At 35.1% G+C, this 25,359-nt stretch overlaps 1 protein-coding gene across 1 annotated transcript in view; it reads left to right on the forward strand.

The window, feature by feature from the left end:
* Positions 1-25,359, forward strand: part of LOC129738363 (uncharacterized) — a 144,365-nt gene that overhangs the window by 81,047 nt on the left and 37,959 nt on the right. Inside the window, exons 5-7 of the mRNA XM_055729547.1 lie at positions 2,937-3,236; positions 3,560-3,768; positions 20,445-20,622. Coding sequence (XP_055585522.1) covers positions 2,937-3,236; positions 3,560-3,768; positions 20,445-20,622 — 687 coding nt within the window. The remainder of the gene's footprint in view (positions 1-2,936; positions 3,237-3,559; positions 3,769-20,444; positions 20,623-25,359) is intronic.

Genomic DNA, 25,359 nt, shown 5'->3' on the forward strand with positions numbered 1-25,359 from the left:
AGAAACCTTGTAATGTCAGTAAAATATGTTTAGAACATTATATATAGCTAAAGTTACTAGTTTTCTCGTTATTCAGCATGAAAGAAAAAAAATCCGAAAAAACATGCCTCACGAACACTGCTGTTGTTCATATGTTACACGTTCAAAAAAATATTGGCCTTATGCATATGAAAGCTGAAGTTAATGCCTACATCATGAAGACAAGAAATATTTTTTTAAATTTTTTTAATGAAATGGTCACAAAAAGTTCAGAATTTACTGGAATTTTTCAAAGTTCACTACTTTGCGCGTTTTTTTTACAAATTGAAATTTCATCTGTTTTTGTGGTCCACTGTCAGGTTGTACCCGGATTATCAGTGCTTTTACTTTGTTTGGACCAACCAAGAGTATATTCATTGGAAAGCACATTTAATCTTCATTCTAGTGAGGTGCAACAAATCACGCTGTGAGATTTCACAAAAATATGAAAATTATAAACGTAAAATCATTCCTGAATTTCTAGAACTACAAGCACCGCGTCCAGCAAAACGTGTTTGTTTGCTCTCCGAGTAGGTACGGTGGGTGGTGATTTGGGCAGAGAGCGAAGCCGAAAGACGAAATAATGATGCGTGTCGTGACTAGCAAATGCAAACTACTCTCAATAGAATATTTTCAACCAAGAAATGTACGACACGCATCATTATTTCGTTTGTCGGCTTCGCTCTCTGCCCGAATCACCACCCACCGTACCTACTCGGAGAGCAAACAAACACGTTTTGCTGGACGAGGAGCTTGTAGTTCTAGAAATTCAGGAATGATTTTACGTTTATAATTTTCATATTTTTGTGAAATCTCACAGCGTGAATTGCAACACCTCACTAGAATGAAGATTAAATGTGCTTTCCAATGAATATACTCTTGGTTGGTCCAAACAAAGTAAAAGCACTGATAATCCGGGTACAACCTGACAGTGGACCACAAAAACAGATGAAATTTCAATTTGTAAAAAAATCGCGCAAAGTAGTGAACTTTGAAAAATTCCAGTAAATTCAATTTTTGTTGCATCAAAAATCTAAAGACAGAAAAATGTTAGAATTTTTATACATTTTATAGTCATATTTTTTCAAAACTCTACCATCGCTCAAACAGTATTTACTAGCAATCGAATGAAAAGTAGGGTTTTTAGACCACTTTTTTGAACTTTTTGTGACCATTTCATTAAAAAAAATTTAAAAAAATATTTCTTGTCTTCATGATGTAGGCATTAACTTCAGCTTTTATATGCATAAGGCAAATATTTTTTTGGACGTGTAACATATGAACTACAGCAGTTTTCGTGAGGCATGTTTTTTCAGATTTTTTTTTCTTTCATGCTGAATAACGAGAAAACTTGTAACTTTAGCTGTATATAATGTTCTAAACATATTTTACAGACATTACAAGGTTTCTATTGATATAAGTTTTATATGAAGTTCATAATAATTCAAACGACTTAAATAGATTTTACTTTTGTGGTGTCAAAATGACACCAAAAGTCGGAAAAGGGAGTTTTTTTGTCCAGGCTTCCAGGGTTCGTCCATAAAAAAAGTAAAGATGCAATATTGAAGAACTTTTGAATTCATTTAGGGTCCCCGAAGAAATTTTTGTATTTTGAAGCTTCTGAAAAAAGTTACAAGCCTTCAAACTTGCAATGGTGTCAAAATGACACCCTAATGCGGATGAGGGTTAAACGAGATCTAAAGAATTGCAATATGTCATAAGATGTCATAAGTGTATGTACCAAAATATAGTATACACCCTGTAAGAAAGGCTACAATTCAATGTCAAGTGTATTAAATCGGGGTTTTTTTTTATTAAATTTAGAAAATAATCGATCTTGACCGGAATTAAACCTGCATTGCTAGGGAAGCGTCTTGCATCGCAGTGAATATAACAAAGTCCTCAAAAAAAGGTCAGTGTTGGGATCTCGGTCATAAAAATTCACAAGAAGGTGAATGTTTACCTACATTTATATTTATCCTGCTCGCGCACATTCCTTCATGATCTAAAAATCCAAATCTCAACACATCTTTCGAGTCGGAGGCAGACAGCGAGATGATATTCATAGCCATGAAAGTGTGACGGTAAACGAAGCACAAGAAGAACCAAGCACATCATCCACTCGCTGTCTGGATTCGAGCAAAAGCGAAAAGCTCCGATATCGAATTTCCGCACAGTTGATTATGTGACGAGACAATCAATTTTCTCCGGACGGGTTTTTTTCGTCTCTTGGCTCACTCACTCCCACCCTTTTTTCCTGTTTAACGATTTCGATTTCTTCTAGGTCTTTTCTCTCGTTGTTTTGGTCTTTTGAACGTCATCGCCCGGTAGCGAAGTAGGAAGGTAGCTACTTTTCCAAACACCTCCAGGCAATGCGAAGCCACCCAAACCGATACATTCAGCTACTACTGCTTTTGGCTAAGAAAGCCAATAACTCTTGTGCACGACTTTACCACCCTATCCCTCAGAAGCAGAAAAAAAGTGGTGAACGGGGGCGAAGGCGCTTTGAAGTGTCTGTGCTGCAAGATTTACCCAATTCACCTACTCGGTATCATCCCCCCTTACTCCTTTTTCTTTTTTTTGGCTTACAGATCCAACCGATTCCGAACAAGATTTTTATTTATCTTTGTTCATATTGCTGTGCTTATTTCGGTATCAGTGGCACGTGGTTCTCGGAAATCGAATTGGCACACCGGAGAAGGTTGATGCTTTTCTGCGTTCGGATGCGTAAATCGATCGAGTTCTGTGATATGGGGAAAGTTAAATTAATGACTACAGGTTACAATGACGAATTTCTTCATTGATGGATGCTAGAGATGTCAACCGAATCATGAATAGCAAAATTTATCAATTTCAAGTTGATTCTAGGGAATGAAATTGGAAAACAAAATTTAATATCATTTTTTTCTCAATTTCAGATGCACCACGCTGTAAGCCGGGAACAGAACAGACGTCCGTTGGATCCCTAAACATGCACTCGTTGCATGTCAAGTGCGAAGTCGAAGCTGATCCTCCGGATGGGATTCGATTCAGCTGGACCTACAACAATACGCGAAACGTGTCGCCTGTCCTGAATTCACGGATCAACTCTCAAGGCCTGGTCAGTACCATGACCTACATGCCACAATCCGATGCCGAACTAGTCACATTGGCCTGTTGGGCCATGAACAGCGTCGGGCGACAGAACGTTCCCTGTCTTATCCACATTCTTCCAGCGAGTAAGTTTGGCTTCCCTACTAAAAACAAAAAAAAAACACTCCTTTGAAATGTTCCTGGATTCCTGGATGGCACAACTTTTCCCAACCAGTCGCAAATGTTCGCCAATACTCGATAGGCTCGGTTCCCCGGAAAAGTAATTTCCATCGAGAATTTTCAATCCTCAGGGAAACCCTTCCTCATCCCATACTCCCCCATTCCATCATCCATCGCTGCAAAAAGACAACGAAGACTGTGGAATGTCCCGTGTGGTTTTAATTAAAACTTCTCATTTTCTTCCGGCCATCACGCAAAAACAACAACAACTCGCTTGTGGTGACGTCAGAAATCCCGGAAACGCCTCGCAACTGTGAGCTTCACAACGACTCGGTCCTGGAGGTGGTCTGCCAGCCCGGAAATGATGGTGGACTGATGCAGAGCTTCCTGCTGGAGGTAGTGGGTGGCATTCCTCCCCCGCCCTCGATGTTCAGCCTCGACTACACCCGCAGCCCACCGACCGAGATTGACAATGAAATTTCCACCATGAACGATCAGGTGAGTTCTATAGTTATCCATCCACCCACTCATTTGAAGCTTCCAAGTTTCGGAAAACGAAACGGAAATTCCTCTGTCTCGAGATGTGAGCTGCATGACTCAGACGCTCAGACTTTTAAGCTATTTTAATGATAAACTTTGTTTGATTGACACAATTGGGGGCAACACAAAAAACACCAAGCTTCCAAGAAAATTCCTATAAAAAAAGTCGCCTTCTGATGCGATCGGACAGAAATGACAAAAATGACAAAAAAAAATACAAAAATAAAAAAAAAATTACAAAAATGACAAAAATGACAAAAATGACAAAAATGACAAAAATGACAAAAATGACAAAAATGACAAAAATGACAAAAATGACAAAAATGACAAAAATGACAAAAATGACAAAAATGACAAAAATGACAAAAATGACAAAAATGACAAAAATGACAAAAATGACAAAAATGACAAAAATGACAAAAATGACAAAAATGACAAAAATGACAAAAATGACAAAAATGACAAAAATGACAAAAATGACAAAAATGACAAAAATGACAAAAATGACAAAAATGACAAAAATGACAAAAATGACAAAAATGACAAAAATGACAAAAATGACAAAAATGACAAAAATGACAAAAATGACAAAAATGACAAAAATGACAAAAATGACAAAAATGACAAAAATGACAAAAATGACAAAAATGACAAAAATGACAAAAATGACAAAAATGACAAAAATGACAAAAATGACAAAAATGACAAAAATGACAAAAATGACAAAAATGACAAAAATGACAAAAATGACAAAAATGACAAAAATGACAAAAATGACAAAAATGACAAAAATGACAAAAATGACAAAAATGACAAAAATGACAAAAATGACAAAAATGACAAAAATGACAAAAATGACAAAAATGACAAAAATGACAAAAATGACAAAAATGACAAAAATGACAAAAATGACAAAAATGACAAAAATGACAAAAATGACAAAAATGACAAAAATGACAAAAATGACAAAAATGACAAAAATGACAAAAATGACAAAAATGACAAAAATGACAAAAATGACAAAAATGACAAAAATGACAAAAATGACAAAAATGACAAAAATGACAAAAATGACAAAAATGACAAAAATGACAAAAATGACAAAAATGACAAAAATGACAAAAATGACAAAAATGACAAAAATGACAAAAATGACAAAAATGACAAAAATGACAAAAATGACAAAAATGACAAGAATGACAAAAATGACAAAAATGACAAAAATGACAAAAATGACAAAAATGACAAAAATGACAAAAATGACAAAAATGACAAAAATGACAAAAATGACAAAAATTATAAAAACGACAAAAATGACAAAAATGACAAAAATGACAAAAATGACAAAAATGACAAAAATGACAAAAATGACAAAAATGACAAAAATGACAAAAATGACAAAAATGACAAAAATGACAAAAATGACAAAAATGACAAAAATGACAAAAATGACAAAAATGACAAAAATGACAAAAATGACAAAAATGACAAAAATGACAAAAATGACAAAAATGACAAAAATGACAAAAATGACAAAAATGACAAAAATGACAAAAATGACAAAAATGACAAAAATGACAAAAATGACAAAAATGACAAAAATGACAAAAATGACAAAAATGACAAAAATGACAAAAATGACAAAAATGACAAAAATGACAAAAATGACAAAAATGACAAAAATGACAAAAATGACAAAAATGACAAAAATGACAAAAATGACAAAAATGACAAAAATGACAAAAATGACAAAAATGACAAAAATGACAAAAATGACAAAAATGACAAAAATGACAAAAATGACAAAAATGACAAAAATGACAAAAATGACAAAAATGACAAAAATGACAAAAATGACAAAAATGACAAAAATGACAAAAATGACAAAAATGACAAAAATGACAAAAATGACAAAAATGACAAAAATGACAAAAATGACAAAAATGACAAAAATGACAAAAATGACAAAAATGACAAAAATGACAAAAATGACAAAAATGACAAAAATGACAAAAATGACAAAAATGACAAAAATGACAAAAATGACAAAAATGACAAAAATGACAAAAATGACAAAAATGACAAAAATGACAAAAATGACAAAAATGACAAAAATGACAAAAATGACAAAAATGACAAAAATGACAAAAATGACAAAAATGACAAAAATGACAAAAATGACAAAAATGACAAAAATGACAAAAATGACAAAAATGACAAAAATGACAAAAATGACAAAAATGACAAAAATGACAAAAATGACAAAAATGACAAAAATGACAAAAATGACAAAAATGACAAAAATGACAAAAATGACAAAAATGACAAAAATGACAAAAATGACAAAAATGACAAAAATGACAAAAATGACAAAAATGACAAAAATGACAAAAATGACAAAAATGACAAAAATGACAAAAATGACAAAAATGACAAAAATGACAAAAATGACAAAAATGACAAAAATGACAAAAATGACAAAAATGACAAAAATGACAAAAATGACAAAAATGACAAAAATGACAAAAATGACAAAAATGACAAAAATGACAAAAATGACAAAAATGACAAAAATGACAAAAATGACAAAAATGACAAAAATGACAAAAATGACAAAAATGACAAAAATGACAAAAATGACAAAAATGACAAAAATGACAAAAATGACAAAAATGACAAAAATGACAAAAATGACAAAAATGACAAAAATGACAAAAATGACAAAAATGACAAAAATGACAAAAATGACAAAAATGACAAAAATGACAAAAATGACAAAAATGACAAAAATGACAAAAATGACAAAAATGACAAAAATGACAAAAATGACAAAAATGACAAAAATGACAAAAATGACAAAAATGACAAAAATGACAAAAATGACAAAAATGACAAAAATGACAAAAATGACAAAAATGACAAAAATGACAAAAATGACAAAAATGACAAAAATGACAAAAATGACAAAAATGACAAAAATGACAAAAATGACAAAAATGACAAAAATGACAAAAATGACAAAAATGACTTCCTCAACATAAATTTGTTTTAAGTCATATTTTATGGATTAAATATGTTTGTAGATTATAATGATAACCAAAAATGAAAAAAAATGTTACCTCAAATTTTAGTAAACTAGTAAAATAAACATTTTCTAGCTGTCAACATATTTGGCCACAACATCTTACAGAAGTATTTTTTAAAATTCGAGATGATTGATTTTTGAAACCTTTTCAGGTATTTGCCATCGAAATTTGGATGAGCCTATCAGACTGTGCATCAAGGTTTTGTCCATTATAAGAGTTAGATAAAATAGCTTCGTAAATGCAAATGACCTTTAAAGCTTATTTTATAGAATTTGGATTCAAAGACAAAATAGTTCAAGAACTCCATTTTATTGGTCAACATTGGTCAAAAACCAATAATTTTTGTTCATTTGCCACTCAGCATAATTGCACTGAAAAATAACAAACGAGGGCAACAGCTTTTTGTTTTGAAGATCATTCAATGGAATGCATTTCAACACAATACTAATAAATGTCGAACCATAACTAACTTTTATGTTCGCTAAATTTACTTATATTAAATGAAAGATTTAATTACAGTTTTGCTTGTTTGACATAGGTCAACAAAGCGACCTTAAATATTAATCAACAGAAAAATGCGAATTCAAAAGTGATTTCTACAACTTTCATGTTTATATTTTCAAGGATAATAAATATTCAAAGGAGGGATCTCACCAGATTCCTCAATCGTTGCCTTGTTAAAAATATTGCATAGCAGTCTCTATCAAATCCAATGTCCAGCCATTTTCTCCATCCACGCAAGGTTCCTGAAAAAAATTCTGTGTTTTTGAGAAAAAAAAATTTGACTTTCTGTGAATTTACCCAAAAACTCTGTGATGGTTTTCTGTGATGCTATTTCCTTTAATTTCATTGAAAATTCATGATAAATTGGATATTTTGCATTTAAGTTGGAAAACATGAATTAAAATTACCAATCTTATTTTACTTTTCCAATTCATGTAAAAAATCCAAATTTTATATAGGCCATCAAAAAATATGATTTTGAAAATTCATTCAAAATTTTAAATTTCTGTGAAATCTGGGAATTTTTCAAAAATTTGTGTTCTGTGACACAGATTCTATGATGAAAATTTGCTCAAAATTCTGAGAAATTACAGATTTTTCTGTAATTTTGGCAACCATGCATCCACGGTGAGACAGGAACTTAGTCGGTAAAATGTTTTTTTGGCAGGTAGCATGTTGGGAAATGTCTGATTTCGTCTTCAAACAATTGGTAATTTTTTTTTAAATTTTCATTAACAAAAACTCGCACAAACTTGATCAAATTATGTACCTGAAATTGTAAAAAAATGGCAATTGGAAGTTAGGTAACTGGCAGATAATTGTAATGTGGATTTGAAGCATTTTGTTAACGATTAAATTTACCTTTTTAATGTTTATTTAATAATACGGAGATGTTTCAACAGTGGTCAAACATACATTTTTCATTGAAAAAGATTGCATATATACCTACAAAGCTAGAAAACGATGAAAATTTGTATCGCCTCTTAAACTATAAAACATCCGAACACGGAAAAATAAATTATCGTTAACGTTACCCTTGTTGAAAATCCCCACAGAATGGTAGCGTTTAGAATTCATATCACAAATTATCATACCAATTTTGACTCCAGCCAACCATCAGTAACGAGGGGCCATAAAATAACACCAGCATCACCAGAACCCGGTCTTCTGAATGAATTCGGATAATCCGACTTTCTAAAACGCTTCAAATACGGCGCACATGTACCCATCATTAACAGATAGTAATAGGGAAGCGGCCATTCCTCCAAAATATTCGCTGCTAGTCCACGCGTTCATTTTGCAAAGCTCATCTGTGGTAAAAATATTCCCGACCGGACCCAAGCCAGGCACGAGGCCCACTGGCGTTAACCTGCCATCCCAACAAACCATCAAAATTTCGTTCCTTTCTAGGCTCCTGTACGAGGATTCGCTGACGCTTTAAGGGCGCCTCCTACGCGGAACAACCGAGGATGGTCCTACATACATACAAGAAGCTAGCCACATTGTATGTGGCGATCGCCTAGCTTGTACAAAGTACTTCATCAGCCCGACCTACACAGAACTCAGCTGCAGACTAGGACTGGGAGGACTGCCTCGAACTTCCTCGAAAAAGGACGTCACTCATCGTGGATACGTCCTGGCTCTGGGATACGTTTCCCGAATCCCGTGATCCCACACTAGTCGGGTGCGGCCTACCCACCTTTTGCTGCTGATGCTGACTTTGCTCAAGTCAAGTGGATTTTGATGGAGCACCATCCAAGTTTCGGCCGGCTGGCTTTCCGTATGAATAAATGCATACGAGTTTTGTTTCCGAACTTGTTGTGAGTGTGGATGTGTGTGGGTATGTTGGCAGGATAATTCTCATCCGAAGAGGCCTTCCAGCAAACCGACATCATTCCTCCCGAGAGATCCGGTACTGGCATTGTGATTGAGTGCCATTTGTTTATACGACGACTCGGTGTTTTTCCTCTATGGGCGTCGCAGTTTCACGACTAAGCACCAGATGGTGGTTCAGAGAAATAGATTTACGCGAGGCCATCTTTCTCGAATAAACCAAAGCTGTCCCCCATTAATAGGAGTCAGTCCTTCCGGTCGGTCGTTCAGTCGGAGTGTGATGGGAATTGAGCAGGTGAAACGTTGAGAATGGGGCACAAAAAATGCCATACCCAGCGGAAACCAATGGGTAAATAAATTTCCGGTCTGTTTACCAACTTTGATTGCATGCGGTAACAACTGGAGGAATTTTCCGGAAGGCTTTGGCGTGACCCAGAACAGCCATCGGACGACCATCATAATTGGCATATGGGTAATTAGAATGAAATTATGCGCCAATCTGAGGAATAGAGCCCCTTAAGGCAGTGAGGCGGAACTTCGTCATAATTCATAAAAGCCGGAATGGAGATGATTAAAGCTGAATGAAAAAGGGGAATTTTAAAGTTTAAACATATTTTTCCCATAAATGTTGTAAACAATCTTCAATCTAAATAAAATATCACCAAAGGATGAGTGCTAAGTTGCTACCGAAATGATGCTACGAAAATGTTCAAAAACTAGTAATGATTGTGTGAGATGGCCGAAAAAATGAAGAACCCAAAAGCACCAAGCTTCACAAATTTAAACTTGAACCTAAAACCACATCTTTTCACCTTTAACTCAGTTCTCCACCATTTTTGATAAGGCTCAGTATCTGAGCAACTACTTTGTTGAACGTTTCATTCAGAAATACGAGACATAAGATTTTATGTATATGCGATTGTTTAATCGTTTGCTCTCGAATCAATGATTACGCGAATTCAGCCAAAGAAGTAATATTTGGTGAACTCCTGATAAAAAAACAAACAAACAAAAAATTAACAATTGATGCATATAGACTCTTAAACACCACAAACAGTGCCAATAGGTGATGTTATCGGATTGGTTAGAAAATGAAAGGATTCTTGCCACGTGATGTTGGGCCGAATAAAATAGCGTCAAGTAATGTCATTTCGGACAGATGGTAGCCACACGGATCGAAGCCCTTAAATATGTGTTTTCCGAGGGTTTATGATGGATCAACCTGGGCCTGTTAAATAGGTGTTCGATGAGTTAGACGACGTGCACTGGTTTTTGGGTGGTTTGAAATCCACAATTTCAGGTCAACAGAGCTGGTGCTCATTGGGTCGCGGCCTGTCTTGTTGGGACCACGAATAAGATGCTAGGACGCAGGTCGGTAACCTGTGGCTTGCGAGCCGCATGCCGCATTTTGGATATTAAACTGCGGGTCTTAAGCTCACTGCGCAATTATTATAAATATATTATTGAATAATTTAAAAAATCGTGCTAAACCGATAATTGAGTTACATATTTACTTGAATGAAGACATTGAAAGTTACATATTGGCTGACAAAGAGAATCAACTGGCCAATTCCCTGAAGTGAACTTTATGTACTCATTAATGAACTTGAAAGTTGTAAAAGTGATCAATATGTACGTTGTATGTGACTTGTTTTGCCCAATACCCATGAGTGAACTATATGTACTCATTAACGAACTTGAAAGTTGCAAAAGTGATCTATACGTACGTTATACGGGACTTAAGTCACATAAAGGGCACAAAAGTGCTCAAACCAGGATTTGGTAAGTCACATAAAGGGCACAAAAGTGCTGAAAATTTTTAGTTTCGAAATATTTTGAACAATCCGGGATTTGGTAAGTCACGAAAAGTGCATTGATGTGCTTTCAAAACCAAAGCACCCCTTCGAGTTTTAGTTTCAGTAAGAACAACATCTAGGCGTGGTCTTGGGGTAGCGTGTTCGATTTTCACCACAAAGGTCGGGGTTCGATCCCCAAGCCGAGCAAGTTGTTTTTCAATAACCCCCTTATTCTGCGCCGCGCGTGAGGTGACGATAGTCGAGTCGAGTCGGAATCACGTGAGTCTTGTCACCTTATTCCCGAAGCCGATGTGACAGAGCATACGATTTGTCACTCACGGTGACTAATAGATTAGGTCAAGAACTCAAAAAGTTCATTCTAAAAGATTTTTCTCACCTAAAGCGACTTCTGGAATCGGGTGACTCGACTATCGTCACCTCACGCGCGGCGCAGAATAAGGGGGTAAGTAATTTGGTAATTGAGTGACAATTCTGACGCAATATATGTAGGAAATATAGGATAGAAGCAATTGAGCAATTTGTCGAGTTTGGAAGCCAGCGCGCGGCATCATGGCGGCAGCATGTACAGAACATAGTAAATAATCAAGAGAAAATGATATGAACAGAAGCCAAGAGTGCAGTTGAGATAGAGAGAGATTTTTTTCTCATTTTAAGATTTTTTGGAAGCTGAATAAAATGACCGCTGGAAGCTGACTAGAAGATCATTAAGACTTGTTTTGGAACTTGAAAATATCAATAAGAACTTCAATTTTGAGCTGCATAGAACGTACTTCATATCGATGATGGGGCTAAGTAAGCGTTTTTGTACCTGTTTTAGGGGACTTATGGTTGCTTGGGTTGTCATCTGGCATACAAATTTTCATAGGTCAAGAAGAAAATTTTAAAATTACATACGCTGTAGGAACAAGCGGAAGGAATCAAATGAGATCAACAATTATTTTATAATTAACCGTAAAAAAAGCATAGCTGTTGTTTTTAAACAACAAAAACTAAAATCAAATTAATCATTCTCAAAACGCGTGTATATTTTTGAATTAATCGAACATAAATATTGAGTTGAAGCTAACAGAAAAAATCATAGTTTCATTTACAAAAAAAAAAAATGGTTCTTAGATTGTCTCTTTTTTGTTATTAAACTACGAAACCCTCATCAACTTTTATATTTTAAGCTCTCTCACTTTTTTGCCCTCTATGGAAAAAGTTCAGTTGAAATTTAATAAATCGTATTGGAAATCATCAACCATTAAAATATTGAAAAAATCACCTCAATCCAATCCTATGTATCTGAATATAGAAACCTCATAAGCATTCCAGATTGCCCGTTTGCACTTGAACTTGCCAGGATTTTCAAAGAAAAAATTGGGAAATGCCTGGCCCGGCCCTTGAAAAAAGGTCAATTTTCCTCCCGGGTTGTTCAAAATATTTCGAAATCAAACATTTTCAACTGTTTTTGGTGAACTAAATTCGCAAGAATTTTTTTTTTAATTTTGAGATTTTATTTAAACGCCGTTGACGTGCCTTGGTAAAAATCTTTTTTTCTTGTGTTTATTTTTCAGATTTTTCCTTGCATTTTTATGAAAAATGCCTAAATTTAGGCTGGATATGGACAGAAAAAAATCTTGTAGACTTACTCGATAAATAACGGGTTGAAATGTGAATGGATGCATAAAATTCAAATACAAATTTCCAAAACTATTGAACATTTACAAACTAAGTTTAACAGCTTTTCAAACTCGAATCAGCAGCGAGAATGAATGTAAGTATCATTTATTTTAGAAGTGAATTATATTTGAATAACAGCATTAAAGTCATTTAAAATTTTAAGTGTGATGTCTGCTGTCAAGATTTACAAAAAGCAAACAAATTTGAACAAAATTTCAGTAACTGACTTTTTTTAATTTTTTATTTAGATTTAAAAAACGTTGATTTATTTTGATTAATTTTTGTTTCGAAACTTTACTGTTTCTTCATTATTTGTCACGAATTTCAATTGGACGCATAAAGCTGATGAATCCAAGATTATCCAGGTGCATAAAATTCTGAAGACATGTTCGTTTGATATCATAAATTTTCAAAAATCTTGATTTAGAATGGCATTTGTAAACAGTTATTAAGAGTCTATTTTTTAAGGATTTAAATTTAAGGCTACATTAATTTCAGTAGAATTTAACCCCATTTTTCTGGATTTTTAATTTAAGATTTTTATCGCCGTTATAATCCTCGATTATTATATTTTAATGGCATTGCAGCGAGATTTAATGTGTCTAGATTTGGAAAAGCCTAGCTAAATCTGATATGTCGGGAAATCGCTTGATAATTTTAAGAAAATTTATTTTCCTTTACTTGGGGGGCATCCATTAATTACGTAACGCTCCTAGGGGGGGGGAGGAAGTAAGCTCGAGCGTTACGAATTGTGACATAGGGGAGGGGGGGAGGTATGCTCCTCGTTACGTAACGATTTTTTCCTTTAAAATTTTAGTTTAGTCGCAGCTATTTTGATGTCATTTAATTTTTGCAGAATGATAAACAAACCAAAATCAGCTTAACATTTGGAAGCTTCATGATTAAACTGGTTTGTAACCTTTCCTCTTTAATGATTCTTTAAACTGTGTATGGGATATCCAAGAAATAATCGCTAGAAAATGTGTACAATTACCACCAAGAACTCAATTCATCCTTAAGACGGAAATTTTTCTATTTTCTTAATTTGCAAAAAGGCAATTTTGGTTATTTTGACGAATATTACTAAGTGGAGTAAATTTTGCATAACAAGTTATACTCCTTGAACAAAATAGATTACAGAAGGTAGATCATCAGTTAACAAGCACACAACAACTATTAATAAGACAATCATATTATTCTATCAGAGAGTTATCATCACTGAGTACTTAGAAGCGATTTGGATAGATATTAATTCCGTTTCGAAGAACGTTAAAAAAATTTATGTTAAAGTCTTTTCTAACCATCGAAAATTATTCAAAAACATGAAAAGATGGGGGGGGGTTATTATCAGCGTTACGTAATTTTCTTAGGGGGGTACGTCGAAGCGTGACAATTTGTGACATACGGGGGGGAGGGGGTCAAAAAAGTGCATTTTTTGCGTTACGTAATTTATGGATGCCGCCTTGGTTATTTTAAAAGCTTTTCTTGCTTTATCAACCGATTTTTCTTTGAATTTGAGTATAATTTAGCACTACCAGAAAACACTCAGAATAGGGTAGGTACACTCAAAAAACAGACAACGGCACAACTGCCGAGCATTCGGAGGATTTTGCTACCTAGTAGTAGCTTACCTAACCCGAACAATATAAGGGAGGGAAACGATCCACATTCATCAATCGAAAACGTTCACTGAAGAAGGTAGTACCTAAGCAAGCTTGCAAAAAATCAACTAAACGAGTAAAAATTTGGCTCATACGAACGTTAGTGTGAGGCGGAACAGAAAAAAAACCACCCCAGGTTGAGCGAGAGTAAAATAAAATCAAGATTCCTTCTTGAACCTTAATCACCAAGCATCGCATACTCGCTCCGAAAAAAATCGCTCAAGTGGTGAGTAGAGTCAAATTAGATGACTAGAAAATCTGCTCAGCACAGCACATGTGATTTTTTCTTCGGTGGTGAGTTGAGCAGACTAGCAATGAGCCTGAGTCTGATGGGAAAAAAATCCGTAGAGTAAAAATAAAATCCGCTCACAGGTAGGCTGATTTTAAATCCTTGAGTCGGGAAGAGTCTCTTGGTTTTGACTCGCTTGAGTATTTTATTTTGACTCGCTTGAGTATTTTTTTTTGACTCGCTTGAGTATTTTTGTTTTGACTCCGATTCTTTTCGGCTAGCTTGATTTTTTTTTAGATTTTGACTCAAGGTTTTTCTGGCTTGCTGGAGTCGTTTGATTTTGACCGGCCTGAGTCGTTTTTTCTACTCGCTTGAGGCTGATGTCATGCTGAAGCTACAAGCAACGCAACGCGTTCACACGACACGCGTTGATCTCCATGGCAAAAGCGCAGACCTGTCATACTGAGCGCTTTGTAAAGCGCGACAAATCCATGGGAGATCAAATGAGAGCTGGTTTGTCGTGTGAACGCGTTGCGTTGCTTGTAGCTTCAGCATGCCATCAGCCTGAGGCGTATGGAGTTTGGATTCTGGCTCGGCTCGTCGTTCGTGTGGAGTGCATTGATTCCTTTACCTGTATTATACAGGCTGTATATACCGGGACAAGCGTCGGGTGTCTGGTTTGAACTTATTTTGTTCTATTCGCGCTGTTTGCTTGCGTCGCTGATTGTAGTGCGCTATATAAATTACAAGAGTTTTTAATTCCTATCTGTAAATAAAATTCATTTAGAAATTGTGTTGAAAAATGACGGCATAAGCCAATTAAGTTTGTAATCATACAAGAAACAATATGTTTACGCAATTATTTATTATGGTCCATTTTTAAATTTTCAAAACTACTTAACATTTTTATTGATCATTGCGTTTGAATTTTTAAAACTTTAACTCGAAATGAAGAATTCACTTTTAAAAATTCAAAATTTGATATTTAAAAAAAAATCATGAGCCAGAATCCAAACTCCATACACCTCAAGCGAGTAGAAAAAACGACTCAGGCCGGTCAAAATCAAACGACTCAAGCAAGCCAGAAAAACCTTGAGTCAAAATCTAAAAAAATCAAGCTAGCCGAAAAGAATCGGAGTCAAAACAAAAATACTCAAGCGAGTCAAAAAAAAAAAAAAAATACTCAAGCTAGTCAAAATAAAATACTCAAGCGAGTCAAAACCAAGAGACTCTTCCTGACTCAAGGATTTAAAATCAGCCAACCTGTGAGCGGATTTTTTTTTACTCTACGGATTTTTTTTCCCATCAGACTCAAGCTTCTTGCGAGTCTGCTAAACTCACCACTCGGTTGAGTAGGGAGTTGATCTTGAGCAAGAGAGCCAAGAGTGGTGATTTTATTTGACTCGGCTCTGTCCGGGTTAGCTTGAGCGGATTCTCTGACCCGTCGGAGTAGCAGCATGGACTCAGCAATTTTGAACTGACTAGACGTGTGTTGCCAATTTTAGTAAAATTAAGCTGTGATTGTGCTATTTATTACTAGAATTAACCTATTTTGATCCGTACTATCTACTTGTTCGTCATTAAATTATTACCGTGCCGTAAAAAATATTGTGTGTACTGAGTGGAATGAGCATAAACAAAGCTGCCCCCGTGGGGGCAGCGGCTACTAAGGAAGATGATAACCTCAAACCGATGTATACTCCGGACGACCAAGAGATGGTAGATATCTTTACAAAAGAGAATGAACAACTGAAACAAACTACTCAAGTAAGTCAAAATAAACCCGGAATAGAAAGAATGAGAAAAGTATACCAGAAATTCAGCTACTGTGATACTGATAGCAGACCATACAGAGTCATCATAGAAAACACAGATCTAGAGAGGAGGAAATATATTAAGAGCAAGTTCACTGGTTGAGATGGAGATAGAAATTTCGAAGGTTTACAACACATCACAACACATTTGCCGTACACCGGTGTTGGGAAAATCTGATATTCGAACAGTTTCGCGCTGCAAAATTTGTATCGTATAACACTTTTTGGCCGAGGGTGATAGAAAAACACGATGTTTTGCAACACCGAACCGAGTGATACAGTCGGCGTTGCAATACAGTATTCGTGCATGAAACGCTTCGGTGCTGCCATCTTTCTTATGCTCAAAACCTTAGTTGAGGGGAAAATAAAGGAAATTGACCAATTTCAGGATTTTAACATAAAGTGATATTTTGTTTTGTAAACAATTCTCTTATCATTTAAATTGATACGAATAACAAAGAAGTTAATCAACTCTTTAAAACCTACAGCCAATTTTTACCATGCCCTTGCCAATTGAGTGGGCTATCATACATTTCGAGGCGCAGAGATGCCAGATAGCTGGGTAAATAAATTTTGTTTGTTTGAGCGGTTTTCGGGAGTAGGAGTTTCGTTTTTTTATTTGAAAAATGTTATTCCGTCGGAATGTCCGATACCAAAGTTTGAACGCCGCCTTTAATGGTCCATCATCTTTAGAAAACGGAACCTTCGCTGTTAATTCGTCGAGTGTCAATCATATCAAACGCAAATTATTTTATAATTAAACCCCATATTCAGAATTTTAGGTTTTGCTGCCGGAATGCTCCAAATTTGGCTTCCGGTGGATTGGATCACTGATCCCTTTGTTCAAACACGGTCAGGAACGGTTCTGATATCCACAGGTGGTTTGTATTAAAAGTTACCAAACAAAAACACTTAATTTAAATTATATGTAAAACCTTAAAATTCGGAGAGTCCATCAAAGACCAAATTCACTTTCATTTGTGCTCTACTTGCCCATACAATTTCGAGAATTTCACTCATAGCATTGGAAGAACGTTACAATACCACTACCATATATTTAATAACCTAGGTAAGGCAAATAGAAATTTTGATGCAGCATTTTTTACGTTTCGACAGAAAATTAGCACTTTTTTTTAAAGATTTGTAAGCGTTTATGAAAAAAAACGTGCCGGAACAAAACAAAATCAACAAACCTGTTGTTTCATAGATGAGACATGCTCAGTTAAGTGAAACTTGTAAACTTATCCAATGCAAAACTCTCTCAACAACTTAGAAAAAGTTTTAAGAATGGTCATTCGAATGAAACAAAATTTGATCGCTGCTCACTGGTCAATGATTTAATCAGTTCAATTTGACATTTAAGCCCTTTTTTTGTTTTTTTTTCTTATGAACTGATTATATTTTTTTTTAAATTTTGGAATGCATTTTAACTTATACAGTATTTGTACATACACATTGATAATAAATTTTTCATATTAGCACTACTATTTCAATAAAGTGAATTTGATTTCAATTTTTAAACGATCAATTCGAAATAGAAAAAATAGTAAAAATACTGAACAGCAAATGCACTTGGCATCACTGGTTGCCTCCAATTTTATACCTTCGTTTTCTATCACACCGGTGGACGGCCAACATTTTTGGTCTATTTTTCACGATACAAAAATTCCCATCTGTGCTACAGCTGTCAAAATTCCTACCACTTTTTCCCAACACCATTGGACTTGCTCTAATAGGCTACAAATAGGAATAGTTCTGAACCAAATAGGCTTTGACAAGTGTATTGACGATATCAAGAAGACCGGACGTAATAAAGCTACCGTTTATGTTGGAAACATTAGGGATGCCAATAGACTAGCTGATTGTCAGAGCCTAAACTTAAAAGGATACAAAGTATACATACCCAAAAAATTCGTAACTGTTACGGGAGTTCTGTCTGGTATTCCAACGGAATTGGATGTCAATGAAATAATTGAGAATGTGATATGTGATGTCAAAGTGGAATCAGTGTTTAGAATGACAAGAAAATACAACGATGAAAGGATCCCCACCAACAGAGTAGGTATTGTCTTCAGAAGTAATGTGTTGCCAAGTATTGTAAGAATGTTTTCTGTAATAAATCGAGTCGAACCGTTTATACCACGTCCTGTAATATGTTTTAAATGTCTTAGGTACAATCACCTGTCTAAAAACTGTAAGAGTTCCGTACTAAGATGCAAAAACTGCACTGACGCAAGAACTGAAGATCACGAGCCTTGCTCAAAAAAGCCTTACTGCTTACACTGCAAACAAGAGGGTCACATCACATCAAACGCTTATCGAAATGGGACCTTGGGATAAATTATTTGTCATTACGAAAGCTTTGTGAATAAATATAATAAAATCAAATCAGCCGACAGGGCCTTCAGAATTTGGTGCAAAACTGGGTTTTAATGTCGCTTCCAAACCAAATTTCTCATAGTTCCATACAAATTTTAGGCTTATTGAATCATCTTTTTTCATGGTCCAATCCCCCATATTTTGCACTGGAATTTGTGCAAGGCCTAGGATCTCTTTTAGCTTGCAACTTATAAGATTTTCATCAGTCGGCTGATTTGGTTACTTTAGTGTCCATTTACTGACTTTAAATTAATCAAAGGCCTTTTGAAATTATTATTTATTTGTTCAATAAAAATTCTTTTGAATTCAATTTCTAGCAAGTTAAATTCGAAATTTAGAAGTATAATTTTTTTAAATGTGTGTTATGAACTGTAAAATTTACATACAATATTTCAAAAAATTGTTTTACAAACGTTGTGACGTCACGCTGGAATAGGTCAATTAATTTAAAATATTTATTTGTTAAATTTCAAGGAAAATATTTCTTCAAAAACAACGTTCACTGGCATTTATTTCGATTTTCCATCCAACGGGAGCATTATAGCCTTTGCTAATAAAAGTTCGTTTCCCAGATACACCATCTCGTTAAATGCAGAAAACAAATGAAGCCGCCGAAGCATGAAAAGGTATCGCCAGCAATTTTAGGGTTTTCATTTCGACGGCTGTTGATTACCAATTTCGATCAATAACATCTCTACTGGAACTGGTTGTGGCAAAAATACTCCTTTGCCGAATAGTTTTTTTTTTTTATAATTCGATCCTTTAAGATAAAGTTTAATCAATGCAGAATGACCAATATTCAGCCCAAAAGCTAGCTGTTCTACCCTAATTGGCAGCACTAGTAATTCGAATAAAAAGCAAACTTCAAGTGTGACCTCGCCACATCCGGTGCTGCAGCCGCTTAGAACAATCCCCATGTATGTGTGTCTCTGACTGCTATCAGACCCCTCGGCTTCGGTACCCCAATTCCCATTCCGGCCGCGACCTTCCCCAGTGGGTCCCCAGAGTATTCCAGACGTAGCCGAACCATCTCCGGATGCCGTGGAACAAAAGCAATTAAAATTTAATCCCAGCCAACACTCTCGCTGCTCTGGCTTTGACTCTGCTGAATGGTTTGGCTCGAGTTGGTTGTTTTTGTTCAATTTTCCGGATCCGGTTGGGCTTGCCTTTCCGGATCCGTTGCTACAGCGCGCGCCGGCTTGATGTTTGTCGGAATGTTAGGAATCTTTTCCCCTTTCCAATGGTTGTGGTTTCAAATCCGAAGTTAATCGCATTCCGGGGCACAGGCTGAAATCCAAATGTGGAAGATTCCACATGATGTTTGTCGCGTCGCATTTGGGGAGTAGTTCTATCGAATGGACCTTCATAATCGGAACAAGAATCGAAGCTGAGAAAATAATTATAAATGAAAATTAAAGTTTTTTCAAAATTATTTGTAGAATTCATATTGTTTTTTTTTTTTTTTTGGAAACTCATAATATTTTTTAACTAGTTCTTTAAGGGTTAATTTCATTGAAGCTTAACTTGGAACCACAAAAGTTTCAAGGCGCAAATATATTTGTCAGTTTCTTCCTTCCACATTGTTGCTTCCAGCTGCTGCCACTTACACTATTATCACATATTTGTTTCCTTCCTTCCTCTGTAAACAGGCGACGTTGGCACCGTTGTTCCGGATCCAGGAGCAGATGCCCCAGTTTAAGCTGCACAGTTTGGAACCGGGCCGGGATTACCAGCTGATGGTGTACGCGGTCAACGCCAAAGGCAAGAGCGATCCACCGTTTGTGATCGAAAAAGTCCGGGTGGGGTCGGCCCTGATTCCTCCCTACGGTGAGTAAATTTTTATAATATTAACATAGAAAAATAAAAAAACCAAAAAAAAATATTGGGAAGACTATAAAAAATCATTTCTATAAATTCATCTTTCTTTAAAAAAAAATATCGGAATTGGATACCCGAAGGTGAAACCCCGGGACGTCAATTCGACATTCCAACATTAAATTCACCTCTCCGAATATCTCTCAGGACAAGCACTACCAGGGATCTTTCAAATTGAAAGCAATCAACCCCGACAGCATCCATTTGTCACTATTGGAACACAACCGCACCAATTCCCTGAGCCATTCACCGGAATGAAGCTCTCCCGGGTTGTTAATTTAGGATTTTTTTTTCAGCTACGAGCCAACCCAAAATGTAACACCCAAAATCCCCAAGCTTCCGGCGGGGAACGGAAGGCAAGTTATGGAGTGAAGTTGGGGGAAAAATGGGGCAGTAACCGAACCGTGCCTTCTGATTGACTTCAATTCTTTCGAATATTTTTCTCATTCTAGAAGCCCGAATCAAAGGCCCCAGTTTGGTAGATTTATCGTTTCTGCTTTCGCTCACCGAAAGTTGCAAAAGAGCCTATACCCTGGGGGCGCACTCGGAACTACCAGAGGTTTTCTTCCTCCGGTAGGCAACAGTAATTAATTTGAATATTTCATTGCCGTTTTGTGGCTTATAGAGCAGGGCGAATCGAAATTTCAGCTTTTTTGGGTTCTGATTCGACAATTTCCTGGTGTGTGTGTTTTTTTTTCTTCGGTACGTACAGGTGTTGTGTAACTTCAACAGCATCTCTACAAACCCTTGTAGCATTACGTTGATTCGTAAAGGACAAGACGTAAGGAAGCTCCCGGTGGTCTTGTTGGATTTTATTAAAATTTCATTACAGGAAGGCCGCCTGAGACTTGAGAATGAGTTGATTGGAACAAATGTCTGTAAAGATGAGGAATACATTTCTTGGGATCGGAGAGCACTTTTGTGCAATCATCATTTGATGAAACCTTAGCTTTTATTGATGGGTTCAAAATAGAATTGTTGGAATCAATTCTTCTTCTAGAGTCGTGTGTGTTCTTTTTAAAAATGTTTACAGAGTAAATTTAACACATTTTAGATAAAAACGTAGACTTTAGAGTTATGCTGAATATGATGCTTGGTCAAGTTGGTTTATAACCATTTGAGTGTTTAAACAAATGTAGGCCAAATATAGATCGAATTGAGAGGATTCCACTGAAAAATATCTATTGGGAATCTTCTGAAGCCCGTTCATCTTATTCAAAATTTTCAATCATGAGAAGAATTCGGCTTATCTAAAGGACCAAATTGAATATGAATAATTGATAGATGAAATTGTTTGTGGTGTAGGTCAGTACAATCAATTTTGAAATCTTTTCTTCGTTCTGAGCTATTGTGATAAATTTGATAAAAAAACACACTCACTAGACATCGAAACTTCAATAAACACTAAAGTGCCTCAAAATTGAATTGGAAATATGAAACCTGTGAAATGTTATGCTATGCAGGACAAAATAAGTCTAAGCGTAGTCCCATGCCCAACAGGGCCAGTTCGGACAACGGAGACGGGTCGCTCAACGAGCTTGAAGTTTGTATAGGTTTTTCATATGATAGCTTAAATGTCAAAATATAGTTTTACATTAAAATCGTTAGTTTTACATTAATAACGTTTGTGTTCGTTTTTCAAAAAAAAAACTTCAAAACTGCATAGCGCTACTGAGAAAAATTCAAGCTAGATCCATTGAAAAACCCAATATAATATTTTTTCAAGGTTCTTGCTAGCCAGAGTACGAGATTCCTCTGCTGACCCTCGAAGTTTGGAACCTAGAATTGTTGTCCAAAAGGTCCATATCAATTTTAAGCTCGTTTGGTCAACTTTAAGGGATGTATTTTTTAAGCTCATGTTCGTAAGACATTTTGGCGTTTTTTTTTTCAAACATCAGCTAATCCCGTACGACCTTCGCTTCGCTGGCAACTGTAAATATGAACTTATAAGATAATGTTTTTGAAACAAAATAAAATTTGAAGAATAATTACCTCTGTATTCAGAGTTATCTTACTAAAAATTAGGAGCTAACTTCATAAACGACGTAACGGTTTTTCCAAAACCCATTCTTCAATTAGCACATTGCCCGGTTTGATTTTCACCACAATGTCGTGAAAACAGCAGAAAGTTCATAAAAACGCCCTTTTTTATGCACGATTATCCCAAATTTGGATATTCAACTCATAATTTAACGTTGAAGATAGCAAAACATTGCCTTTTTCCAATCCACAATTCAGAATCTGAAATCAATTGCAAGTCCCTACAAACCTCGAAGCGTAAATTTTTATTCTATTGGCTGTACAGTATACAAACAACCTGGAGTACAACTAAAAAAGTTAATAAACAGTGAACAGTGAATATGAACGACCCCTTTCATTGACCCCTTGTTCAAAATTTGGTAACTGGAGTGGATTGCCCAGTCCTTGAAATCCTCCAATTCAATGCATAAAAACGTCAATATCGCAAAAACTGTGAACATTTATTATGGACGACCCCTTTGACCGACCTCCCAAGTAACACAGATTAAGCCAACTAGCATTTGAAAGCTTTATTATAATTTTATTTTGGTTTTTTTTGCAGCTAGTTCTAAAACTGTTTTATTATGGTCATGAAAAATGCTTAGATTTTTGATTTAACCATTTGTTTTCAGATAGTTCTGAAAACGCTAATTAAGCTTCTACTTAACATACTGTTCAATTTGTTTAGGAAGAGTTCTTAATGCTCTATTAGAACTCCAATAAAATATAAACTAAGAAGTTAGTTTCATGATTTTTTTTACATGTTTTTTAAAGGTACGCAGTGCTTGATTCCAAAAACGTTAAATTAAGAAAAAAGAGAACACGTTAATGCTAGATTGCACATTTTCGAATAACAATTCTTATTTTTACATAATTTTGATAAACCACGTGTGTTGTATTCGAGTTAAATAAAAAATATGTATAAATACTTTGAAATACTTTGAATGACCGGAAGTGATATGAATATCTCTACAAGTTGAGTTTTGAGTGAAAATGCCAAACTTGTAGGAGAAAAATTTGTTTGCTTGACGCCATCATTAATCCGAGATGGCAGCTTCCGCTTTTCATTTCAAAGCTTTGAATGATTGACAATCTTATTAAATATCCACAAAATGGGAATTGGGTGGAAGACTAATCGAGTAGAAGTCGAATTTCGTTGTCAAGCGTTATCTTGAAATCCAAAATGGTTTCACCCGCTCAACTTGAAAATGCTGTAAGTGGCTGAAAATAGCATGAATTTTTCGACCATTTACAGCAAAAATCAGCAAAACGATCCCCAGATAACCAGAAATCGTACAGTAGTGTTCATTATAGATTGTATAAGCACCCAGTTTAGATTGGAGTTGTATAAACATCATGTTGTAGCTGAACCAAGTAATATTTTATCGTTTATGGTTTGTTTAGTTCATTATATACGATAACATTTTGATAATCGTATAGAAAGATCAATAAAGTTGTTTTGAATCGCAGTAGAATTGTGTAAAGATCAATATTTAATCCCACTGTACAACTAAGCAATCTTTCATGCATGCGATTTATGATGACATATTATTTCCATGAAAGGTCGTACAGTAATTGTGAGAACATCGAGTAATAAAATTTAAACCATCTATTCGTACTTGTCATTCAAAGTCGCTTATTGAGATAAACTTATTCGGTAAATAATTGTTAATAATGCAATTCCTATTCTTAGTAACATCGTAATCATCATATGTCAACAATTGCAAATATACTGACAACACTGACAACATCTATGTATGTATTGCAGATTGTGGAATCGTTTAACAGTACAGTAAATAGCCAGCTAAGAACGCACAGCGCTGAATACTATTATTGATTCTAATAGAATCGTCTATGAGATAGGTTAAAGTTGTAAATCAAAAAACTGTATCTATAAATAGATTTGAGAAAAGATGCAGTCAGTGGTATTTTATACGATCAACTGATTTCTAAACGGAACTCTCAACTGTACATGAACAAATTTGCTTGTTTGTATCAACATAAAATGGCGCCGAGGAAGTATCGAAGGACAGGGATCGGAACGTTGTCAGTTCGAGACTGAGGGAAGATTGATCAACAACATATGCAACAGTTAAAGTTAAGGACGTTCACAAGATGACAATATGCATGCGCAGTATTTGGAAATTGGCATTCAGTATTTTTATAACAAGGTTCATCAATTTAATCAAAGACACATAAAGTTGTATATGGTTCAATTTATTCACAGTAAACATTAAATTTTATTGTTTTTATGTTCACGGCGATTCATAGTAAAATCGTTATAAGGAAAAAACATAGGGTAAAACTGTACAAGACGCACCAGCTAAGCAAAATTGCTATTTACACCGATACCAATCATTTAAGAACCAAATTGAAAGTTGACGACGATTCAAGGATGAAATTTACGTATTATCAAAAAGAAAAAAATAGGATAAAAACACGATTTTAACTATATTTTTATAAAAAACTAAAACAGCCAGAAAACAAACCGCGGGGCAGAACGCTAAAACTAGTGGACAGAACGCACCAAACATGAAGGGTGGTAAGAAATGGAACAACGATTATACGGAATTTAATTATTGAAACATCAAATGTTTGATTACCTGTCGTCTTTTTTTCGTAAGCTAACCATTCTTTGGCTTAAAATCATTTAGTATTGCTAAACTCATC

Source organism: Uranotaenia lowii, chromosome 1 (assembly GCF_029784155.1).
Source record: "Uranotaenia lowii strain MFRU-FL chromosome 1, ASM2978415v1, whole genome shotgun sequence".
Classification (NCBI taxonomy): Eukaryota; Metazoa; Arthropoda; class Insecta; order Diptera; family Culicidae; genus Uranotaenia; species Uranotaenia lowii.